This window comes from Bubalus bubalis, chromosome 24 (genome assembly GCF_019923935.1).
Source record: "Bubalus bubalis isolate 160015118507 breed Murrah chromosome 24, NDDB_SH_1, whole genome shotgun sequence".
NCBI classification, from domain to species: domain Eukaryota; kingdom Metazoa; phylum Chordata; class Mammalia; order Artiodactyla; family Bovidae; genus Bubalus; species Bubalus bubalis.
Genome location: NC_059180.1, coordinates 16636834 through 16654264, shown reverse-complemented (window position 1 = coordinate 16654264; position 17431 = coordinate 16636834). Strand labels below are relative to the sequence as shown.

General features: G+C 50.5%; 1 protein-coding gene across 5 annotated transcripts in view; it reads right to left on the bottom strand.

Annotated features, from left to right (window-relative positions):
- Window positions 1–960: 960 nt before the first annotated feature.
- The window catches only part of XPO6 (exportin 6), a 106872-nt gene continuing 90401 nt past the window's right edge, over window positions 961–17431 (bottom strand). For 3 of the 5 annotated variants that reach the window (XM_044935986.2, XM_044935987.2, XM_044935988.2), the window contains 10 exons: window positions 16711–16939; window positions 15027–15173; window positions 13929–14118; window positions 11086–11241; window positions 10018–10132; window positions 9683–9854; window positions 8112–8273; window positions 4772–4870; window positions 4392–4622; window positions 961–1658 (listed from right to left, as the gene is read on the bottom strand). In XM_044935986.2, coding sequence (XP_044791921.2) covers window positions 1557–1658; window positions 4392–4622; window positions 4772–4870; window positions 8112–8273; window positions 9683–9854; window positions 10018–10132; window positions 11086–11241; window positions 13929–14118; window positions 15027–15173; window positions 16711–16939 — 1603 coding nt within the window. In that variant the 3' untranslated portion in view covers window positions 961–1556. The remainder of the gene's footprint in view (window positions 1659–4391; window positions 4623–4771; window positions 4871–8111; window positions 8274–9682; window positions 9855–10017; window positions 10133–11085; window positions 11242–13928; window positions 14119–15026; window positions 15174–16710; window positions 16940–17431) is intronic. The other 2 variants (XM_006070557.4, XM_006070558.4) reach the window with 1 other exon arrangement.

The window sequence follows — 17431 nt, the reverse complement described above, 5'->3', positions numbered from 1 at the left end:
TAATTCCCTTCTGTAGGAGAGGGACTGAAGTTCAGTTCCCTCCTCTATGAACTCAGAAGTGGGGCTAGCTGCAGCTGGGAGGCTGTGATTGACAAGGAACAGGGGACTGTGTGCACAGGTGCGTGCATAAACACACACACACAGCTCAAACCCGGCCCAGGGCCCGACTCCCACCAAAGTGATTCTTGTCAAGAAAGGCCCTGGGAGTAGAAGCCGTCGGCCAGCTCCCTTCCTCTGCAGTTCTATCGACAACCGTGACCCTGACCCTTAAGCCACCCTCACTTTCAGGCGAGCACACCCCTTCCTGCCAGGCGTGGTAATCCTCCTGAGAGGCAACCCAGTGCTGCCAGTCCACTCCCTGCCTCACCCGAAGCAGGACTTGCACTGATCCATTAGCCCAGAAACTCCCAGGACAAGTGCCTCTCTGCCCATGTGTCCGCTCCCTGACACACCAGCGAGCCTGAGTCCCACCCACTCCTCGCCCCTCACATGAACGGCTGCACCGTCCTTCCCTTCTCCAGCCACCACTCTCAGAAAGTCCATCAGGAGACCCCCGCTGCCCTGCCACTCTCGGGTGAGACCCTGGGACCCCGAGGGGCCCACTTCCTGGGAGGGAGAGGAGTAGACATGGCTCGATGAGCAATGGGGTGGGCACCACCCAGACGCCAGACCCCACTCCACTAGGGAAACCGTCAGTGGAACCAAGTCCCCTGCCCTTCCTGAACATGAGAAACGGGGGCCCTGAGTCTTCTCATGGTTAACGTTGTCGAGAAGAGGGTGGAATGGAAGCCAATCCTGGGAAGGGCTCTCCCAGGGCACCGATGCAGGGCCCACCCCTCACGGCCCCGCTCCCTGCCAGGCCTGACCCTTCACCTGGATGCTGGACCCTGAGGAAGTGGTGGTGTATTTTTTTTTTCTTTTGAGAAATTTTTGAGCGGAAAAGAAGCTCCCTAACCAACGTTTATATAACAACAACATAAGCATTTTATTTTTTCATTAAGCTTCTTAGTTTCTTAGTATCACAATGGAATGATGAGAAAACAAGAACAATCAAAAAAAAAAAAAAAAAAAAAACAAGACCCCATGAGTCTGCAAATCTCTGACAAAAAGCAGAGATTTCAAGGCAATTTAGGGGGAGGGAGGAGAGGCTGACGGAAGTGCCGGCGCAGTCCCAGCTTCAGGCCTCTCCAGAGCGGGCCGGGCCGCGGGTGGGGGAACGGTGGGAAGGTGGCACTGTTGCAGCGGTCCTTGGCATCGCTGCCTGGTGACTGACACGCACGATCTGCACGGACCACCCCACAGGGCATCCTGGCGCCGCCCTGGTACCTGGCTGCAAGACCCCTGCCTGCTCCAAACACCCCATGCATGCCCTCCAGCCGGAGCTGGGACACCCCAGAGCCAGTTCTGCTGGGCGGGCAGCAAGACAGGAGCGTGGAGGAGTTGTGAGCATCGGAGGAGTGGCCGAGGCCGGTCAGGAGACACTGGGGGCTGCAGGCGGAGGTGGTGCGGGGGCAGCAGCAGCAGTCGGGGTCCCTCGGGCGGTGGGCAGGCCGCACCTAGAGCTTCACGGTGCCAGGGGGCAGGCTGTCGTTGCAGAGTCTGTAGTAGCGCAGGTCGTTCACCAGCCTGTGCACATTCTGGGTGAAGGAGGGCAGGTCCTGGAAGGCAGGGGCACAGCTGCAGCCCAGCCCCACACGACACCCAAACTACCCACACCTCCCAGCCACTGCTTCCCACGGGGTGTTCCGGAACTCTGCGGACACGCTACCAGACTTGAAACTGTCCTCATTCTTGCCCCACACGTGAGCAAGAGCACAGCAGGAGAAAAAGAACGACGGCTGGCACGGCCCTAGTGCCCACCACATGCCAGGCCCTATTCCCAAGCAATTCGGAGATGAACTCATTTAATCCTCACGGCCAGCCTGCGACACAGATTGTTAGCACCATCAGTGGAAGGAGGAAGAAAGTGAAGCACAGAGAGGTTAGGGAACCTGCCCCGGGTGACTCAGTCAGGAAGGGAGGGGATCCAGACTGGAGTCACTGCCATGGCTCCCCTTCACCATGGCCGGCCAGGCCCCTCTGCAGAACTGTCTCCAACCAGGGCTCCAGGCTGGCCCTGCCAATCAAGAGTCACACACCCGAAGTGGCCTACATGCCACCCAACACCTAGCCTGCTGGCCACAGAGTGCAAACAGAGAAAGCCTCTCACGGGAAGCCCAAAGTCAGCCATGGACCTCGATGGGACCACCAGAGGTCGTCTTCTTCATTTGGGGCTTGGATCACTAACGCCGGATTGCAGGTCCACACACAGAGGAACATCTACAGTGCTTGTCCCTGCAATGCCAGCTGGCTACCCTCGCTCCTCTCAAAGCCTGCCTCTTCCAAAAAGGCCACTCAGATACGACCTATTTCCTGGCCTCAATGGGGGAGGTCATCGCCTCTGCTCCGAGCTCTTGGAGGCCCGGAGCTCTCCCTGCCGGTGGACAGGGCACAGGTTCTGGAGCCAGAACCCCTAGCTCTGGATCCTGCTTCTTGAATCTACCAAGCCCAAGTTCTGTACTGCTGGCCTGGCTGAGCCTGGGCTCCTCTGTGAAGCAGGGTTGGCAACAGGACCCACCCTTCACAGAAGGCTGTGGAAGGCGTAAAGAAGCCAGTGGAGCTGAGCTCCACCAGATCCACTGAGCTAGTGGCTCAGTGGGAAAGAATCCACCTGTCACTGCAGAATTCCCTGACCCCGAAGACCCCACATGCAGTGGAGCACGTAAGCCCGTGCGCCGCAACTGCTGAGCCTGTGCTCTCCAACCAGTGAGCCACGTTACTGAGGCCTGTGCGCCTCAGTCGGCGCTCCAGAACAAGAGGAGCCGCCACAGCGAGCAGCCGCCACTCTCGAAAACTAGAGAATCCCAAGCAGCAACAGAGACCCAGCCCAGCCAAAAATAAATGAATAAAATAATTTTTTTTTTTTTTAAAGCCAAGCACATAAGGTGCTTGGCTCAACGAGGTCCACAGAGGGCGCTGTTGCCTGTCTTCCCAGCAAAATGCCTGGAGGCAGGATGAGTGGCGCTCCTGGAAACCCTGGCACAGGGCCTGAGACGCAGCCAGCTTCAACTACATGGTGGATGAATGAATGGAGGCACTGACTACTTAGTTCATCCTCGTGAAAACAAACCCAGGGATGTTTTTAAAATCAATGGCTCCTGTACGCCAAGTTCAAATTCCTTGAGTGGAACACAGGAGTACTGCTGCAAAAGCACCCCAGCTGCTTGATGCGTACTGAGATTTGAAAGCCACTGCCCTAAATCCAGAAGTTGACCTAACAATGACACCATTAGAAACCAACACTGACCATTAGGGCCTCCAAGACAAGGATGACAGAAATACCCAACTAGCTGAAGTGAACTTCAAGAAGCTCAGGAGAAAACAAGATCAATCCCAGGGAGAGCAAGACTCCAAGACAAGGGAAAACAGGAGCTAAATCTAACAAAGAATGATCCTGCCACGTATCACAGAGGACACGAGCAAGAAGCATGTGGAGTTTCCCCCAGCAAGAGCAACATGTGACCCTGAAGAGGAAGGTGGACAGGGTCAGGTCAGCAACACCTGAGGACACAGGAGAAGGAGCAGGCGTCACTGCGTCAAGTGTGAGGAGGTGGAAGACAAAAAATTATTGGACACATAGAGGTCCTGGAAGAGCTCCTGGCAGGCGAGCAGCGAAGACTTGACAGGGGAAACAGGAAGGAGGAGGGCAGGTGAGGGCCCAGCAAGGAGGTCCCAGGGCAGAAGAGGCTGGCACCATGGGACCCAGACACACCAAGATGGCTTCCCACACTCCAGAGACCTCACCACCCCAGCTCCCACCTGAGGGGCTGCCCGGCCCACCTGACCGCCTCCGGGGAAACAGCGTGGGGGAGAGCGTGAACGCCAGGAGGCTCCTCCCAGGCCCCAGCAGCAGGTCAGCCCCGCTGCGCCTGGCGTCTGAGAAGAGCCCAAGGCCCCACCTCTAACCCTGGGCTCCCTCCCAAGCACCAATCTTCTCAGTCTGTCACAAGTCCGGGCTGTGCCAGCTCACAACCCAGAGGAAACAAGAGCTGGGCCCTACTCAGAGGTGGGCTCAACAGGGTGCAAAGAAGCTGAGACAAACCAGGTGGATGGCTGGGGCCAGAACAGGGATTGGGGACTGAGCAGCAGAGACAAAGAATATACTCGCCGCAGAGGCCACCCCGAGGGACAGCGCATGCCCCTCAGTCTGGTCACAGCACCGAGTGCCCCAGAAGCTGCACGAGCTACAGCGGAGCACGCCCAGGGCAGCCTGCTCCGCCTCTGGGAACGGGCGCCGGGCCTGAGCGCCCACGCCTGCCCTCCTCCCTTCAGCCGGGCCTTCCTCTCCTCACCCGATCCATCTTGAAATTGCGCCCCAGCACGTTTTTCTGGTTGGCATCCACACCGTCGCAGCTGGTGAGGAACTCCGGGAGGAAGGCCGTGAAGAAGCCGTCGAAGTCCACGGAGGCCATGTTGTAGATGGCGATGCCAATGTCCTCCTGCAGGAGGTCGTGGGACCTGCACACCAGGACCTGGAGCAGCACGTTCACGAACTGGAAGAGCATGGCGCTCCGGAAGATCTTCTACAGACAGACAGACGGACGAGCGGGGTGAGCAGCAGGCCGGCAGGCTCCACAGCCACTGACCGGGCGGGGTGGGGGGGGCGTCCAGGCCTAGGCCCATGACACCCCCGACGATGAAGCCTTTACCTGAGAGCTGGTGGGGCACTCACCTTGTGGTACAGCTTCTGCTTGGTGTTGAGAGTCTCCAAGTAAAAGAGGTTTTGTTTAAATAGGTGGATATCGGGCTGGAGAAAGGACTGTCCAAAAGCCTAGGAAGTAAGACCACCATTTTATTAGCAACCTTTACACACCCTTAGATCCAGCCCTTCCAGGGCACCTCCTACACCCAGAGACCCGACACTCGCTGGCGGCTCCCCGTGTCAATGCAGGGTGAGGGCGCCTACTGCCTCGCTCTCCTGGCCCGTCTGGCCAGATCTTTGGAATGCTCCTGTGTAGTCTGGGCTCCCAAGAACTCCCCACTGGGCCTCACTTATTTGGTTGCATCTTGACCCTTTTGTAATAAACCTCTAACCCCCTTCACAGGGTCTGTCTTTGGAGGGAGAAGCTAACACCTCAAGGCAAATACCTCAGCCATCGCAGCAGACACCAGAGGCTGCCCACCCCCAGCTCATGCCAACCACTCACCCGTAAGCCATCCTCTCCATGGCATCCCAGGTCTTATAAACCACAAATCCTTGAAGCTCCTGCACAACCGGCTGCCTCTGCCTTGGGGTTAAGCAATAGCTCATCTTTAAACTGCTTTGCAGGATCTGGGCTGTGGAATTCCATTACTCGTTCACCCTCCCCACTCCAAGTACAAAGAGCCCTGCTCCAACAGGAAGTGACTGAGGAGGGGGCTTTCCTGGGGGTTCAGTGGTAATGAATCCGCCTGCCAATGCAGGAGACATAGGTTCCATCCCTGATCATAGGCCACGGAGTGACTGAGCCCATCATGGGCCACAACTATTGAGCCTGTACCCTAGAGCCTGGGAACCGCAACTACTGAAGCCCGCACGCCCTACAGCCTGTGCTCCGCAGTAAGAAGCCATGGCGAGAAGCAGCCTGTGTACTGCAACTAGAGAGTAGTTCCCGCTCACCACTAGAGAGCTAGAGAAAAGCCCTCACACAGCAGTGAAGACCCAGCACAGCCAAAGATGACAATAAACAAAAATTATCTAAAAAGTCTGACCGAGGAGGAGCAGGGTAGGCCAATGAAACGCAAACCCATCAGTGGGCAGGACACACCCCACAACAGGCCAGCTGACAGCTTCATCATTCTGTCCCTGGGCTCCTAAACTATAAGAAGGGGTCTTACAATCCTTGTGCCGTGATGAAAACTTCACGACATCCAATGGTTTTATTTTTTAATCATGTTTACTGAAGTGTAACAGAGTAAAATTCACCCCTTTGATGTTCACCATTGTGTGGTTCTAAGCAACACACAGATGCATCTAACCACCACGATCATCAATAATAAAGATTTCCTCTCCTCAGAAAGTCCCCTCACGCCCCGCTGTGGTCAGTCCTCGCCCCCTTGCTGGCGCTGTTGTTCAGTCACTCAGTCGCGTCTAACTCTTTGCGACCCCATGGACTGCAGCATGCCAGGCTTCCCTGTCCTCCACAGTCTCTCAGAGTGTGCGCCAATCCATGTCTGTTGAGTCAGCGATACCATCTAACCATCATTTCCTCTGCTGCCCCTTCTCCTCCCGCCTTCAATCTTTCCCAGCAACAAGGTCTTTTCCAACGTGTCAACTCCTCAAGTCAGGTGGCCAAAGAATTGGGAACTTCAGCTTCAGCATCAGTCCTTCCGATGAATATTCAGTACTGATTTCCTTTAGGATTGGCTGGTTTGATCTCCTTGCAGTCCAAGGGACTCTCAAGAGTCTTCTCCATGACCACAATTCGAAAGCATGAATTCTTTGGCTCTCAGCCTTCTTAATGGTTTAACTCTCACATCCATACATGACTACTGGAAAAACCATGGCTTTGATTATACACCTTTGTCAGCAGAGTGATGTCTCTTAATGTCTCTTAATACGTTGTCTAGATTTGTCACAGCTTTCCTTCCAAGGAGCAAGTGTCTTTTAATTTCATGGCTTTCCTCTCCCTCTACCCCTAGGCAACCACTGCTCACCCTGTTCCTCTAGATTTGCTTTTTCCAAAACATGTGTCATATGGTGGGATGGAATCAGCAGTGTTTCCAAAGCAGCCCTTTGGAGCTGGTCTCTTTGTCCTGGGTGCAGTGCACTGGGAGGCCACGGCACTGCTGCAGCAGTGAGAACAGCGCCTTTTCACTGCTGAGGCGCAGGTGTCAGCAGTCTGTCTAGTCACCGCCTGATGGATATTTGGATTGTTTCCAGCTTTCGGCAATTAGGAAAAAAGCTGCTATAACATCTCTGTATAGTCTGTGGGAATACATGTCTTCATTTACCTTAGGTAAAAAATTTAGAGGTGAGATCGCTAGATCATGGAGTAACTACATGTTTAACTTTGTAAGAAACTGCCAAACTGTGAAGCTGTTTCCCAAGTGGCTTTTACCAGTCCTGAGTGGAGGACTAGCCATCTGTCTACCAAACGCATCTTGAAAGCAAGGACGGAGTTGAAGAAGGAGGTAGGAGGGGAGGGGAGAAGGCACCTGAATACTCCAAACCCAGGCTGGCCATGGGGTGTCGGAGATGGAAGAACAGCAAAATAACTGCCAAGACCAGGGGTGCAACAATTGCTCTTCCACACCAGGAGTGTGTCTCACACATGTGTGTGTTGGAGGGGAGCTAAAGTGAAGAACAGTACAAACCCCTTTGGCTTCTCTGTGAGGAAAAACTAGCACTGAAAAACCAGGAAATAAAAATAACCCTCTACTTTGACCAAGACTTAGAATAAAAAAGTTGTACAGCTGGGTGCAGAATAAGAAGCGTGCCTGAAAGCAGTCAGGGAGCAGCTGGCCACCCTCTGTGTGCTCGGCCCCCAGGGCTCACAACCATCACACCTGATCGAAAAGGGAGACTGACTCCCAGGGCAGGGCTTCTCCCAACGTCACACAAGCCAGAATCATCTCTGAAAAACGAAGATCAACTACCACAGTGCTGCGGGTGAGGAGGCCCAGGTGTACCTGACGCAGGGGGCTGCCTACATGTGGGCTAACTCCACCGCAAGGCAGAGGGAGCTCATGTGGACCCAGCATTCCCGGGGCCAGGAACACAATGTATGCTCTCGTGTAACCACAACAAAGCCGTGAATCAGCCACTGTTACCCCTACTTCATGGAGAGACCGAGGCTCCAGGAAGTTAACTAACATCACAGGTATAGAGCAAGAGTTGAGCTTCAGATCCAAGACTACGAGGCTTCAAAGCACCACTCTGTGGCACCCACTGCAGCAGCCACGTTAGAGCAAGTGGGACCGTGAGCCGGAGAAGCAAAGCGAGGGACAGTTGGCCAATAGACGCACTGGCGTCCGGAATGGGGCCTGCCTGTCCGTGGATTCCACGCAGCCTCACCAGCTCTCCAGGTTACCTGCATGATGGCACTGAACTGCGGTTGGTTCTCCATCTGCTCCTCAGCCATGCCCCTCTGCACACTGGCCAGGACGGTGGACTTGAAGAAGTACCTCCAGTTGTGATGGAGCGTCCGGAAAAGGAGCTCAAACAGCTCTGCCTTCACATCAGGGGAGGGGCGCTGTGGAGACACACAGACCCTCGCACCTTTCCTTCCCGAAGCTCAGGAGCCACCCACAGCCTGGTCCCCGCGCAGGGAAGAGGTCTGAGAGATGCCTGCTGACAGTCAGCAGCATGCCCCCTTCCACGTGGCTCTCATCCTGTCCAGCCCGCTGTGGGCCAGCAGTTCAAATGAGGAGTTCGCTCTCATCCCATTTAGCCCCCCACAGGCCTGCAGTTCAAACGAGCAGCCAAGACGGGGCCAGAGCTGAGACACACAATGCCTGGGTCAGTGCCAAGGGGCCCTTTTTCTGATGGAAGCACTCACAGCTTTTCAAGCTAGGAAAAAAGGTTCCTAAGTGGAAAAACAATTAGGACTATGGATTTCCTGTTTAGAATGCAGTTGATCTGATCTGTCATGTTCCTCTGCCAGAATTTTTAAAAAAAAGTGTCCGGGCTAACCTACTGGTCTTATGCAACCTCTGAGGATAGAGACAGATGAGAAGGCTTAACAGAGGTTCTGCCCTCTATAGAAAAGGAGTTTAAAAAGCACTTAGAAACCACCAAAAGCAGCACGAGAGGGCCTCCAGGTGGAGGTGGCACCTCACAGTGGAGGCAGCTTCTGGCACTACCTGCTCTCCGAGTCCGTCTCCTCTTTCACCGGCAGGAGGAGGAGGAGAGGGAGGCAGGCTCAGCAACAATTTTCTAATTTATCCAAAAATCTCCAAGTCGTGGAAGATCATGACAGGTCACATTATTCCACGTGTCTTGGCAGAAGTCAACCTTATAAGGCCCAGATCTATTTAATCCAGCCTTGACTGAAATCAAGACCAGGGGGCACCAGCTTCCATGACAGAATACTCAGAGGGCCAAGATGTGTTTAAGGACACAAAGCAACTGGAGTGACTTACGCCTGAGCTTGGGCAGTTAGAAAGGACAGCCCTTGTTTACGAAACTATCATAGAAAATTTTAGTAAAAATATACTGATTCTGAATTCGGTCATGCTGAGTGGCTGTTTTCTAAGAAGGACAAGGAGTTTTCTAATGATGAAAACCTTGAATGGCTCTAGAAACTTGTTTTGTATGCTTGAGATTATGAAAGTTCTTAACAGGAAAGTATTATAAAATTTTGTTATTATAATGTTTGTTACATCTGCTGTCTCAAAACCACATATTCACCTCAAGTTATAGACCACGGGAGGCTGATCTTACCAACCAAGCCACCTCCTGACAATGAACCTGCTATGCTTAGACTAGATTAGTTCTAATCAACTCAACCAGTGTACCAAGCTAGTAGCATTCTCAGAAATATTATCTTATGAGAAAAATAAAATACCTAATAAATTCGCTTTAAAACACAACACCTTTTCCTCAACATCTCATTCCCTCCCCAGTCACAGGCAGCATGGGAGACCACCCAGCCCCTCGTACCTCGGCAATGATGGGATACACCTGCTCCATGCACAGGGCGATGATGCTGGGGAGAAAGGGCTTGAACACCTGGCCGGGCTCCTGGACTACCACCTGCAGGATCTTCAGGAACTTCTCGACCACCCGGCAGCCAGTACTGCCTTCATGGAGGATGCTCTCAGCCAACTGTTCTCTGAAGACAAGAGAAAGCACACCATAGCCAAGGAAATGGTTCTCTGGGAGCAGCACATGGCAAGAGAAGAAAGGGAGCAAAAAGGCCCATGCTTAGCGGCCAGGTCGCACCACTTGTCATGTGGAGCCTGAAAACCACAGATAGCGAGCAGGTCAGCAGTTACCTGGTAAACATATTGAGGAAAGTCTGGATGATCTGCTCAGTGAAAGGCACACCCATCTGGACTCTAAGGCCTCGAAACAGAGTAAGGAAGAAGCTCAGCATCTCATCAGTCACATCTAAAGAAAGGGACAAAGCGAGTGATCAGAGGCACAGACGCAAGCATCAAGAGCGGCCCCTGGCTAGACGCACTTCCTCCCGCAATCTGCACTATCCTCTCTCGCTCTAAGGCTTCCTGCTGGAAAAAATTTAGCCAGGACCATCAGAGCCAATGATAGAAAGTGGAAAATGATTAAGGACATGCTGAGAAAACAGCCCTAATATAGACAACTCCACCCAATGGCTCATGGTAGGAAATGAAGGGCATCTCGAAGCCACCCTCACTGCCCAGCACCCGCGCTGTGCAGAGCGCTCACTGTGGCTGGGTCATCTCATGCTCGCGGATGCTCTATTGAACTGCGTCAGCACCTGAAGGCTTCAGCCACTTTTCTCTGCAGTTGGGTCCAGGGTCAAGTGGCTGAAAGTGGATAATGGTGTACTTCTGACTGCATGCCCCTGGGCCATTAAAGAGACTAACTGCCAAAAATATTGGTTACATTTAGTGTGGCTGCACTTCTAGATCTCAAAAATCTGTACAGTATGTTCTGGCTTCAACCACATACATTTGGGAACAATTAGTGAGGATGTGCTGACTGAGAATCCCTGACACTTCTCTCACAGACTGACAGGACCACGGTCACTGCTCAGGAGAGCCAGGTCAGCACACCCAGAGACCCAGAGAGAGCTGCTCTGAGCGGTGGTGACAGAGTGCAGGGAGGGTTAGCATCTCAGCAAAACCCACCTTGCCATGTAATAAATAGGTGGAACTCCCAGAAAAAGTTCTATGTTGGCCCTGGAATAACGCCCCATCCACTGATGTGTTCCCAAGTGACTCAGCACCTCATGACGTCACCGCCCTCAGCCCACGCCTCTAGTCTGCGCAGCCGACCGACTCGGCCTGCCCTACAGAGCTAGGCAGGACTCTGGGCCCTGTCAGTACCACCCAGCAGCGGGGCCTGCAGCCAGCTCCTACCTGACTGATGGATGAAAGCTGGAAAGAGGGCCAGGGAGACCTGAACGGATTCCTGCAACGACTGATAGCAGATCTGTCGGGACTTGGTGGATTCCCCAGAGATATTCTCCACAATGTCTTCTAAGACACTAAGTGTCTGGTGGATGATCACTTTGGCTGCAAACCAAGAGTGAGCGGCAGGTTATGACTTGTTTGAGGAGAAAAGCAGAGTAAGAGGGAACACCGAGAAGGGGAAGAAATCTGCAAAGGTCTTTCTCTGAAGGACAGTCACACAGAAGCCTCTCCTGACTGCATTCTCAATTTCTGTCTGGATCTCTCCGCATCTTCTTTCTCTTTTGTTTCCTTTTGACTGTCAGGACTCCAATTGCCTGCCAGCCGGCCTGTTCAGTGTTTTGCCTCTATTCTGCCTCTAATCACATGAAACATGTCCACAGAGAAGATGAAATGTCCCTCGGGTTTGGGGTCTTGGACTTGAGACTTTAAGATGGTGAACAGACTAGTGAGGATGTGAGGGTCATATGGTGAACAGACTAGTGAGGATGTGAGGGTCATAAGGGCACAGGTGGGAATGGACACATGCAGATCGAACCCTCCCCTTCACCTCCCAATATGACTCCAGCCTGATAACCCACACAAGCACCTGCTGAGCACACCTACTGCCGCCGTGTTAATCAACTGCCTGCTCAAACCTTGGTCTCTTGGGGCTGAAAATATATATAATTACTGTTATCGTCAAGGCTGTATATTGTCACCCTGCTTATTTAACTTATATGCAGATTACATCATGAGAAATGCTGGACTGGAAGAAGCACAAGCTGGAATCAAGATTGCCGGGAGAAATATCAATAACCTCAGATATGCAGATGACACCACCCTTATGGCAGAAAGTGAAGAGGAACTCAAAAGCCTCTTGATGAAAGTGAAAGAGGAAAGTGAAAAAGTTGGCTTAAAGCTCAACATTCAGAAAACGAAGATCATGGCATCCGGTCCCATCACTTCATGGGAAATAAATGGGGAAACAGTGGAAACAGTGTCAGACTTTATTTTGGGGGGCTCCAAAATCACTGCAGATGGTGACTGCAGCCATGAAATTAAAAGACGTTTGCTCCTTGGCAGGAAAGTTATGACCAACCTAGAAAGCATATTAAAAAGCAGAGACATTTCTTTGCCGAAAAAGGTCCGTCTAGTCAAGGCTATGGTTTTTCCAGTGGTCATGTGTGCACATGAGATTTGGACTATAAAGAACGCTGAGTGCCGAAGAATTGATGCTTTTGAACTGTAGCGTTGGAGAAGACTCTTGAGAGTCCCTAGGACTGCAAGGAGATCCAACCAGTCGATCCTAAGGGAGATCAGTCCTGAGTGTTCATTGGAAGGACTGATGTTGAAGCTTAAACTCCAATACTTTGGCCACCTGATGCGAAGAGCTGACTCATTTGAAAAGACCCTGATGCTGGGAAAGATTGAGGGCAGGAGAAGGGGACGACAGAGGATGAGATGGTTGGATGGCATCACCGACTCAATGGACGTGAGTTTGGGTAAACTCTGGGAGTTGGAGATGGACAGGGAGGCCTGGCATGCTGCAGTCCATGGGGTCACAGAGTCGGACACGACTGAGCGCGACTGAACTGTAACTGACAACAAGAGTCAAGACAAGCCTGCAGGGGGAGCTATTATGCCCCTCCATGCTTGTCAATTACTCCAAACAGATAGGTGTTACCCACTTTATCCAGCAGGAAGAAGAAAACTACTCTTTTTCCTAAAGACAATCCAGCTAATCAGAGACTGTTAACAGCCCAACCAATGAGAAGCCTTCATATTTTGAACTCCCAGCTTCTTTCAGTGGACTCTGGTTATTACAGACCCTCTCAACCCCTCCCTTTGCCCTAAAAAAGCAAGTGCCCCTTCCCAGCTCTTTGAATCTGCCTATGGTCTGCCATGGTCCTCATAACCTGAGAACTGCAATTCCTCTGGCTATTCCTTTTTGCTGGTAAAATAATTGACTATCACCAAAGCTGACAATGACAAAATAGTTAAAAGGGTTACTTTCCAAAATACTAAAAACGGTGAGATTTAAGAGTTCCCTTTTCCATCTGTATACCATTCTAGTGTTTTTATATAATGAGCTTGTGTTAATATTAATTGTAAAAGTAATGTACTTTAAAAAGAACGTTGAGTATATATTACTAATATGTCACAAAGCATTTTTGTTGACATCATCCAATAATGTTCTATTACTTTCTCACTGTGAAAAGAGACAATTTTCAAACTATTTCTGTAATATTTGTTATTTCAGGAAGATTGTTCAGAGAAATCTGATGCCTTCTACTTGAACAACTGAATTCTCTTTTTCTCCCTTCTTTAATATAAACAACTAAACTTGAAAATACCAAGCTCCATCACTTTTGAAGATACCAAGCTCTTTCAAAGCCTCTAAAACATTTATATTTTGAGAAAGGTTAAAAACAGTCAAAAGATAAGTTTCCTGTTTCCCAGTGTGGAGAAGTCAACTGCTTTGACTGTTTACACAAGTACCCAAGATGGACCAATAATCACTGAAGGGTTTCTACCCACAGAAGTCACCATCGAAGAGGGTCTTCAAATGGATGGATTTCTTATTGTTGACATGCACCTTGCATTCAGGGAATAGGTCCATGTGACGTGTTCACTGAATTCCACAGATAAGCACGGTTCTACCTGAGTCAACTCTGTGGCTGAGCAGCTGGGTGACGGTGGGCAGATGAATTCACCCATGAGCCCCAGATGCAAAGCCCATCTGCTACAAAGGAAGAATGATGCCAGCTCTACCTATCTCCCCAGGCTGCCCCTGCCTTGCGGCCACTTACTGTCATCCAGGGGCATCTTCCTCTGTGGGGTGACAGCATTGGGCTTCAGATTGCGATAATCCCGGGACAGCGCAGAGATGAGGCTGGCATGGTTCATGGAGCGCACGGGCCACTGCTGCTCATTCTCTGGGAGGTTTGGCCACGGAAGCAGGAGGATGTTCGAGAGGGCTCGGCACACCAACACCTGAGCCTGGAAGAGACCCGAGGGTATCCATCCGGCAGAAGTTCACGACCAACGTGGACAGCAGAGCGGCTGCACCTGACGTGACCTTTGACACTGACCACACATGCTGAGCTCAGGCCTTGGGCTCCTTTCTTAAAACCTGGGCCTGGGACTTGGGTCCAACTTGAACAATCCAGGAAGGAGAGAAAAACTGAAGAAACACACCACATCTGGGCCAGCACATCTGAAGGCCGGCCTCAATCATCACTCTTACTGCTGCACATCCCCTCTGATTCGCTGCTTGAAGCGTTAAGAGGGGGAGAAATCACCGATGCTGAATCTAACCTGTCCCTTGGCTGCCCGCTCCAGATACCCTCCGCCGAGAAGCTACTCAGAACACTGCTGTCGAGTGTTTTACGCTCAATGTGCTCTTGGGGACAAGTCAGAAGCAACACATTCACAGTCCAGGTACTTTTAAGTAACTGCTTTGACTCCCCTATGACCCCGCCCCCATTTCACTGCTTTAAACTTCCAGCCTGAGCCTCCCAGAGGACTGTAGAATACACTTGTCTGGAGTGTCTCAACCCTAAGAAAACAAACATTTAACAATAAAAGCAGACTGTTTTAAACCACAAAGAATACAAAGAGGACTCTCCCAGCACCAGCCAAACTGCCAGCTCTCAAAGCACCATAAACACCAGGCCTGTCGGGGGGAACTTTTTATGTCTGAATCAGCACGTGGACCGTGTTGAGAAGGAAGGTCTTAACAAGAGAGCACTGAGGCTGCATCAGTGTCATACATGTAAGAAATCCACGTACGCTGGCAGGGCCTGTAAGCTCGAAGTACAAGACGAAAGGTTAGATTCTTCTTCCTCAGCCTCTCTGAGCCTGAGCCACAGGGCTCCGGGGACCCCAGGGGAGCCCTGAGGCCTCACCTTATCGACAAGTCGCTGGGCAGAGGTGTCAGTGATCCTGTTGAATACTTTCTGCACTGCAGGGATGCTGATCAGAAAGACAGGTCGCACAGTGGTGGCCAGTGAGACCAGTAAGTGGCACGCAGATAGCAGCAACTTGTCTTGGACCTGGGGAGGGAAGAAGACGTGACAGCTCACAGCGCCTCCTGTGAGACTGGCATTAGAAGAACCTGATGCGGCAGCCATGAGCCGGATACGGGGCTTGATGCCAAATTACATCAACTAGACTCTGTCTCAAAGAAGTTTTCCTATAATGACTCCCAGTAACAAGGTTTCCTCTTCCCTGCCACATCTATAGCTGCTGCCCTCAAGCCAAGACCATTGTCTCTAATTTTCTAGTTCTCAGCCACTAGTATCTTTGAACTCAGTCACTTCTCAGCTCATGAATCTACAGTGGCTCCCCGTCAGCATTTAAAGCACATGGCAAACTCCTTGGCATATCATTCAAACAACTGGGGATTGTTCATCTGACTCTTCTTACTCTAGTCAAGCGGAGCTCTCTCTTAACCCCCCATTCTGCAGTTCATCAATCACACCAGGCTTGCCTACTTCCTTCACTTCAACAGGCCAATCAAACCCTTGGTTTAAGTACCATTCCATCCCTTTCAAGTAATCTAGCAAAAGCAAAGACGCCTTGAAAACAGGACCAGATGCTAGTAAGACTGCAATCCAACAGCACACCAAAGAGCCAGTGGTATGCAGAATAATTTAGAAAAATTACATAATTTCCTAAAACCACAAAATATCCCTAACCTTTGAACCCTATAATCCCACTTATTCTAAGCAAATTACCTAAAAGGATAAAGCTACAGTCATGAGTACACACATTTCAAAACTATCTGTAATGAACTGCTAACAAATGGACACAATTTAAAAGATCAGCAATGGATAGGTGAATTCTAAAACAACCCCCTCACAGGATTATCGTAACTCATTTACAAATTACAATTATGAACACCACAAAAATTTATAGAAAACAACACATTGTTCTGTTAACAGTGGTACAGAATGCCATGTATGAGTAAAACTACCAGAAAAATAAGAAAAAAGGAAAAGAAGTATCTATCTGCTTTAGTAATATAACTTGGTGGTTTCCTTAGGACAGCTTAGAATCTATCAAATTTTACATGGATAGAACCTTAGACCCAGCAATTACACTTCTAGGAACCTATCCTCCTATCCTCCAAGGATGTACATACAAGGATGTAATTTCCATCAAAAGAAGAGTTATCACACACCCCGACTACAGAAGAGCACTGGTCAGTTTCACACACTGCACTTGTTTGACACATGTAAAGGTCTCCAAGGCACATTGTTACACAAAAGAAGGTATTAATGTATCTCCAGCTGTCTACCAACGTTTACTTATGTATATGAGAACCGGAAAAAGTCTGAAGGCTATACAACAAACGCTTGACAGTGCTTACCCTGGAAAGGAAAATGTTTTGGAGGAAGGAATTAAAGAGTACCATAATTTTCTAGCCTATACATTTGAATAGTATTTTACTTTTAGACAATGAGCATGTATTCATGGGAGACTTAGAGAACTGAACGAATAGGTATATTTGAATTTATATGGACTAGACCTGAAAAGGAACATAAAATGGCGCATAGTTCTATCACAGCGGCAAGAACTGGGTCTCACATTATGTGGCGTTATAAATGGGTATATGAAGAGGAGGACAGATGGGGAGTTAGAGAAGAGATGCAGCCTTCGCTGTTTCAAGACCTTGGTGGTGATGAGAGGTGTGATTGCATCCATGGTGGTGGAGATGAGCGAAACGAACTGCTGGGTATTCTGCCGATGCGCCTCGCTGCAGTACTGTGCTAGCCAGTGAGAGTACGCCTGCAGGGCAGCCAGGGACTGAGCGTGCCTGCAAAGAGAGAAGATGCGAAGTTAAAGGTTAAGGTCAGAATACATCAGCACTAAACCTACTTTCACAGGAGGAAAGTATTCCACCCATCGCATTTACCAATCAACAACACACGTGACAGGCTAGAAACCTTCTTCTTGCGCCCTAAGGACCTAAAGTTAAAACCCGTCATCTAAATATGGCCACCACTGCCTGGAACCCAGAAGGCAGTTAGCAAACGTCTATCAGATCTCATTCAATCTTTCTGCGACACACATGGGGTCAGGCGAGAGAATGGTAAATAATAAAACCAGAATCCAAGAATTCAAGTGATAATGTGTTAGACTGGGAAATAGTAAAAATTTTATATCCCTACCTACAGACCAGGACGTAGAAAACTACCAGGAATTAGAGCTTTACAAATAAGCTTTGATACGAGACTCTCAGCTTTAAGCTTCCATCACACCATACATGGTATCTGGCTGAGGCTTGAAGAAGCAAAGACTACAGTTT